Here is a 7500-nt window from a genome sequence, read left to right as displayed (position 1 = left end):
TCCCCTCACCCCTCCCTCGACCTCCCCTCCGTTCTCTCCAACCAGACGTCTCCTCCCTCTACATCTGGCACGGATAACCCCCTCTCTCCCTTTCCCCTTTTCTTTCTTCCCATGCCCCATCCCCTTTCCCCTCTTCTTTTTTCTCATGTCCCCCTTCTTCATTTCTTTCCTCCCTTTCTCCCCTCCCCCCCCCACACCTGACCCCAGCGAGCGTCGTGACCCTCCGGGAATCAGGGACCGTGACATGAATCGAGTACAGCGAAACTTTCGAATTCTTGCGCGGGACTGTCTCCTTGGCTGTATGGCGGCGGGGCCAGAGACGGGGGCGAGGGGGACGGGGCGGGGAGACTGAGAGACGGGGGCGAGGGGAAGGGGGAGGTGCCTCGGAGACGGGGGAGAGAGGGAGAGGGGAAGGAGCCTGGGTGACGGGAGCAAGGGGAAGGAGGAGGAGGAGGATGGGTGACGGGGGAGAGGGAGACAGGAGGCCGGGGAGAGGCGAAAGGAGAGGGAGAGGGAGAGGGAGAGGGAGGGGGAGGGAGACGGGACGACGGTGGAATGAGAAGGGGGAGGGAGAAAGAAGAGGGCGGGGGTGGAGATCTAGGAGGAGATGTAAAAGGAGAGACGGGAGATGGGATGAGGATGAGGAGGATACGGGGGAATGACACGGGGTGAGGGAGACGGTGGGGGTGGAGGGACAGGACGATGGGGTTACAGAGAGAGGGTAAGGGATACGGGGAAGGGAGATCGAGAGGGGGGCTGGGGAAGGAGGAGGGTTAGTGCGAGGGGGGTGCGGGGGAGTGAGACGCGGGAAGGAGTGTGGTGGGAGGAGGAACTCGGATGAAGAGTGGGTGGTGTGCGTGGAAGAAGGGGGAGGAGGAGGGGAGGGAGGAGGAGGAGTAAAAGGACGGGGAGGGGGAGAGATACGAGGAGGAGGAGGAGGAGGAGGAGGGGGAGGAGGTGTGTGAAGGTGACGCGCGGAGGTGAAGGGGTGACTCGTCTGAGAATGTGTGTATTTGTGTGCACTTGTGACTGTGCCGTCCAGTTTTCTATTCTTTCATTAATCAATGTGTCCTAATGATAATTACGATAATTAGCAAACAAACTCAGGGTAGTTTCACGGTAAGAGTCCCATGGTTTGCGATGACACACTCAGATCCGCGATGGGGGCGTGACCTGACCTACGACCTGGCGCTATGTTTACCCAAAGGAAACACTATAGAGTGACAGTTCAGCGTGACCTTACTGCTCCGAGACTTGAGAGGCTCCAGTGCTTGACCGCCTGACCGTTCACCTCTTCCTCGGACCGCTGCCATGTCCACGGATCAGGCTGGTCATCTCACGTGCCAACGAACACATAGACACAAACAGACACGCACATACACTTACAGAAGCACACATGGCACTGATACATAAACAGACTCACAGGCATGCTTGTTAGTACTCCCGCATCGGTATCTATCTTCATATGACTTGAAACAAAGAAACGTACGAGTAATGATGAAGATAGAAATAAGGAGATGCTATGACCTCGACCCCTCATTCCGCCCTCGCCGTATGACCCGCTTCCCCACAAAAGGCTCCTCCACGGCCTGGCGACCCTCTGCTGTTCTGCACAAAATCTCTTACAAAGTGGCGAGGCTAATCCAGCCACTAAGCGTATTATAACCTACGTAACCTTAAGTTCATAGATAGTAGGGTTAAATGAGGCTTAACATTGTTTTCCCTCCCTGCATGAAGTCTCCTCATATTATGCAGTCTCCCTGTACCATACCGGTCCCTTCCCCCGCCCCGACAAACAATGCATTCCTCCAGCACCCAACCCCCCTCTTTCCTATACCATTCTGACCTCTTTGGCGTGCCCCTTCCAAGCCAAGAAGCCTCGACTCCTTCATACAGTCCCCCTCCCTTCTCTGCCTCCCCTAACCCCTTTAACCTCCAACCCTACCCTCCAGCCATCCTCCCTTCACCCTTAGAGAAAGAGAGCTAGGTCACTTCCCACGATTTTCCTACCAACGCGTCTGCCACTAGACGGTGGTCGGTTACACTACTGATCTGCACCTCTAACCTGCCTTCGCTCCCGCCTCGAGTTGCCAGCGACGGCTTTTCCGGGGCCCTTGGAGATCGCCGCCGCTCCTAAAATGTGTAGGTTTGGAGGGGCGCGTTGTCATTCCGGCTGTCAGTGTGTAGTGATATACACCCGCTGCTCAACGCTGATGATGGATGCCACGAGCCAGCGCCACCGAGGTCGTGGTGGGGTTGGAAGGTAAATAGGCAAATGGAAGGTAATATGTAAATTAGGTTTATTGACCTGTGCTATGGATCGGGGGGAGGGGAGGGCGGTTCACGGAGGAGACATTCTCTTCTTCTTTTCTTCTTCTTACTTTTACGTGATCACTTTTCGAAGGGAATAAATAACGAGAAGCTCCTTGCCTGTAACGACCAAGGCTAAACGTCCTCCATCAACTCGTTTTACATCAACCAGCTATCGATCAAATCTACCTAGAAATCATGATAATAGAATAATTTATGACGGTGGAGAGCACGCACGCTAAGCACCTCCTTTGCGCTCCACTCTTTGGGCAGACAACGTGGTAAAGGAGGGAGGGAGGCAGGCGGGGAGAAAGGAAGTGGGAGAGGAAAGGAAAGGAGGGGCAGGGAGAGGGAGAGAGGAAGTGGGGGAGGGAGGGAATGAGGGAAGGGGAGAGGGAGGGAAGAGAGGGAGAGAGGGAGGTCACTATCTGATATCCCTGATAACAGTTACTTGACCGTAATTCACGACTACCCCCACTCTCTTCTCCACTCCTCTCTCTCTCTCTCTCTCTCTCTCTCTCTCTCTCTCTCTCTCTCTCTCTCTCTCTCTCTCTCTCCCCTTTCTCTTTCTCATGGTTTGTTCCAACTCAAATATTCGAAACGGTTTCTGGAGACATACGATAGGTTTTATTTCGTCGTGGGAAAAGTTCGGAGGGAATTTGCCACAATTAATTTGCAGGTGTCGTGTTTCAAGGTCTAGGGATAATTGGGCGAGCGACTTAAGGCTTGTCTGGGAATGCGACAGTCTCTATTGATGTAACAAGGGAGAGAAAAGAAGAGAAACGATGAAAAGATGGTCTGCACACATACAAAAATGTGGGAATGTTTGTATTGTGTGTGTGTGTGTGTGTGTGTGTGTGTGTGTGTGTGTGTGTGTGTGTGTGTGTGTGTGTGTGTGTGTGTGTGTGTGTGTGTGTGTGTGTACACACTCACACTGGTATACACTGTGAGTGAAACATCCTTCTCCGACAATAGGCCTAAGGGTACGAAGCGTTGGAATGCACGTGAGCCAGGAGGATTTTTGTGACCTCTCGCTTGGCCCTAACAAGACTCCTACCTCCTCCTCCTTCTCTTCCCCTACCCCACCTCCTCCTCTTATCCCACCCCTCCTCCTCTTCTCCTTACCCCTCCTCCCCCCGGCCAACCTCCCCACTCTATCCTCGCCCGCCCTATGAGCCTTTAAATGCCCCTACCGCGGGCCCGCACACAAAGCACTAACTCACAACTCGACCGCAAAAACATTCCGTTTGATTTTGAGGAATCTTTCATGCTATGATAAACACCCCAAGCTCTATCGTGCCCTCTCTCGCCGACTTCATTTATTCCAAGACGCATTTAATATCATACACAAAAGAGATATTAAAACGAAATCATCTCAACCGCTAAAGTAAACTCAAGTCCAAAGTATATTTAAGAGGAGATATAAATTAAACAATTACTTGTCCCGAGCCGTCATGGCTCCTCGGTTCCAGTTGCGGAAAACATATCGTACCCTCTTGGCTTTCACGATCGCATTGTATTGCCAACATAAGCGGGGCGTTTCCGAGCGTAACGCTGATTGTTCTTTTGTATCGTCGCGCGTTTTCGATCATTTTGGTAAATTTGTCGTTGGTTTGGTAACACTGGTGCTTAGCCGCTGCCGACGCGTGATATTATTTATGAAGCTACAGAAGCTATCAATATGGGTACAAAGGATTTTTTTTCGACTTTTCTCTTATATGTATATCTTTCTGTTGTAGTTGTGTCCATTGGGTTTTGTTCATATCTGTGTGTACGTTTCACGGAGAGAAGGGGAAAAATCAGATATTGCAGAGCTGAACATCGAACTGAAATAAAGCCTAACGACAGTAAATAATCACCGTTAAATTCGTGTATAACCCTCCTCCCTCCATCCCCTTCCCTCCCCCTTCTATTGATTGTATTTCCCGATTCTTTCACTGCCGGAGGGAGGGAGGGGAGGGAGGAGAAGGAAGGGGAGAGGGTAGGAGGACAGGAGAGAGGGAAGGAAGGTAGGAGGGAGGGCGGAGGGTAGGAGGGTAGGAGGAAAGGAGGGAGGGAAGGAGGGAGGGATCAGCTCTGGGACAACTGGTGGCACGAGGATAGCGTGGTCGGCCTCATGTTCAGTTAGTCACAACCGCCACGCCATTTATGGTGAATTAACAATCCTAATTCTTGGTAACAAAGGGTTTGTGCTCGCTGGTGAAGGGAGTCATTTAAAAGGGAGAGAGAAATGATGACTATGGTACGCTATTATTTTTAGATAGTCATCACCGTATTGTTGAGTTTTCTTCTCTCGCCTTGTCTTAAAGGTGCGCGTCGAGGGCGTCCGAAGATGCATTTGAAATGCCTCTTGGAGCGTGTATAACTGTCCTTATAATATCATCACACAAGATCACGTGTTCAGAAAATGCTACGTCTAATACTGTACATTTAGTTACGGTGGTCACATGAGCTCTTCCGCTTCTTTCCGAGCAAAATGAAGTCTGTACCTTTCAGTGACATGATTTCTTTCGACAATGCAAGCAACAACAAACAAAGAAACAGAACGTTCAGAGGGTCACAGTAGAGAAGGCAGAGTTGCGCTGTTTTCTCTTTAGCAATTAGCGCGAGTCAAGCAGAATCAATCTTTGCTGAAACCAATCTCACTTTATCTGGGTGTTCCGCAGACTTTTCCCACGCGCTCGTCACCAATCATTGCACGTAAGAAAGTTCCTGTAAACCTCGTTACTAGCTACTCCCATTCGCTCGACGTGAGGCTATGAGGACGTGACAATGTGCCCGATCTAAGCCGTTCGTTCCCTTGGCGAAACCGCCTTTCTCTACAGCAGCGAGGCGATCTACTTCATTTCCTGAGATCACAATCGAGGAACAAAGTCGTCTATGATTTGATCTACAGCATTCTTACCATCTCCAGGGTACACATCGCAACATAACAGAAATGTGACAACACCTATCACGTGATTCTTTTCATCCTGCACATGCACATATTCTACATCCTTAAACGATATACTGAACATTTCTATCGTAAGATTAAACACCACCACACACAGTAAAGCGAAACTGTGCAGGCATCACTCACTACACTATAACATCACATGGTGCGTGTACTGACCTCTCCAGCTGAAGGCTAAACATGTCCATGGCCAGCACGGGCCAGGCACTTTACGCGGCCTGCGTGCTTCACCATCAGGAGGGTGAGGTCACGCGAGGCCACAAGGTCATACACTCCTTTCGAGATCAACCTCAAGCCCGGCTCACGTCTGGTTCGAAGGGGGTTCCGTCCGTCAGGGTTGCTTGGCCAACACGTGCTTCAGTTGACACGGGCACAGCTCACTCACTATACGTCACCGTCTACTTAATCCTCTACAATCCATATCACTTAATGCACAAAAGAGTAAGCACTTTGGTGTTTATCTATAAATCAATGTAAATATATCCTTCCAGGCACACGTAAATATCTCAGTTCCCAAAGCGCTCAGATCCTGGCGTGGTCAGTGCCTCGGGGCGCTCTCCGTCAGAGGGGAAACTTGCCGTCACAGTCCCGAGGGGTCAGCTGAGGTCACCCTCGCCAGGCGCCCTCTTATCAACTGTCGGATGGAATGGTTGATTATACAACCAAACCCTGTGTTGTCAGAACACCACAAACACTCGCCTTGACATGTGGACTGAAGAGCCTAATATTTCTGCACGGTTTCTTTTAGCGTAGGGTAAATCCATATGTCATTTCATAGATAAGACGGTCTCACTTTTCACCAAATATTCACAAGGTTTTGCAGTAAACACTTGCTTGCCTGTAGTCACTCGTACACTTCACACTTGAGTACAGCACAATCAACTGTTGATTGTTTGTGTGCATTGGTTATCCACTACATCCAGTGATTTCACCAATGTTAATTCAATCAATTAGAAATCACGCTTCAGAACAAATAACCGATTAATCACTTCCATAATCTCTTCTTTCTTAAGCACTGTTGATTATTGGATATATCCTCTCAGGTAACGTCTATCGTGTAAGTTAAAGTAATCCTCTCCGTGTCACATGTAAACACTTGCGTTTTGTTTAGAAAACACTGTTACTAGCTTCTGCTTCACTGCACAATGGAGCTCACCTCCTGTACACTTTTCAGCTAGTATTTTGTATATCCCACTGTATCAATTCTCCTGTCAGCATTGTCTACACTCGGAACAAGAGCACAGCCATCGCGAGGCACCTGTAGGGCAATATCCTGACACAGGCTCTCGGGGAACACCACGACAGCACGTTAGGCTCGTGGTTCACTGAGGTAGGGGTGAGCGCAGCAGCACACCGACAGCACGTCTCCTCCCGGTCGGTCAACAGAGGTAACTGGCGGCAGCGAGCGACGTACGGTGGCTGGCTGGCTGGGTTGGCTGGTAGGTTGGTTGGCTGGCTGGCTGGCTCGCTGGCTGGCTGGCTGGACCACCTCCCGCAAGTCCCTGTGACGGTCTCTCCTTGGCCCTTCCACTCGCCAATCTATTACCCTAAGTGGTGTAATTATTTTTTTCATTCGGGCGATATCTCAATTAACATAATTCCAAGAGGATTATTGATTCGTTACATGAAAAGCTACAGACAGTAAACTGCCAGGAAGAAGAGAAAATTGATAGTGTTTGAGGTGAGCGTTTCGCGGCAAGGAACAAATGGCATCTCCGAGTGCGGGGTGCGCCGACAGTCACCGACATATGCGCCTCTTTTATAATTATTTTCACTTCCTCTACTCTTTCACTCGAGGAAACACAGGTAGTCTGCTCTGATATGGCATATTTTAGCACGCTACTGCTCTTACGCTGAAGAATACCACTGTTACACACCCACAGAGGCCATAACATGAAAGCTGCGATACATTCTTGAAGAGGCTGATAAACTCTCAAGTGACGAACATCTGGCATCTCGAGCGGTCCGTTGCCACCCACCCTCACACGATGATTGGTGTTATCTTTATTAATAGGATTATTTTTGTTTTAAATATCTCGAATAATTTACCCCCCACCACCCTATCAATCACGATAAATATGGTCAATTAATGAGTTTCATTAGCGGAGGAAGAGCATGTCAGAAGTCATAGTGCCTCAACTATTGTATAAATATACTTAATCATAATCGATTGGGACCGAAATAGATGAGCAAAAAGAGTGCGGTGGGGAGTTGTAAGCGTAAAACTGCTCGCCAGG

General features: G+C 49.7%; 1 protein-coding gene across 4 annotated transcripts in view; it reads right to left on the bottom strand.

Annotated features, from left to right (window-relative positions):
- Nucleotides 1-6667, bottom strand: part of LOC125044588 (zinc finger MIZ domain-containing protein 1-like) — a 76964-nt gene extending 70297 nt beyond the window's left edge. For all 4 annotated transcript variants that reach the window (XM_047641309.1, XM_047641310.1, XM_047641311.1 and 1 more), the window contains exon 1: nt 5423-6667. In XM_047641309.1, the coding sequence (XP_047497265.1) occupies nt 5423-5451 (29 nt within the window). In that variant the 5' untranslated portion in view covers nt 5452-6667. The remainder of the gene's footprint in view (nt 1-5422) is intronic.
- Between the last annotated feature and the right edge of the window lie 833 nt (nt 6668-7500).

This window comes from Penaeus chinensis, chromosome 36 (assembly GCF_019202785.1).
Source record: "Penaeus chinensis breed Huanghai No. 1 chromosome 36, ASM1920278v2, whole genome shotgun sequence".
Lineage (NCBI taxonomy): Eukaryota > Metazoa > Arthropoda > Malacostraca > Decapoda > Penaeidae > Penaeus > Penaeus chinensis.
This window is presented reverse-complemented; position numbering and strand designations above follow the sequence as displayed.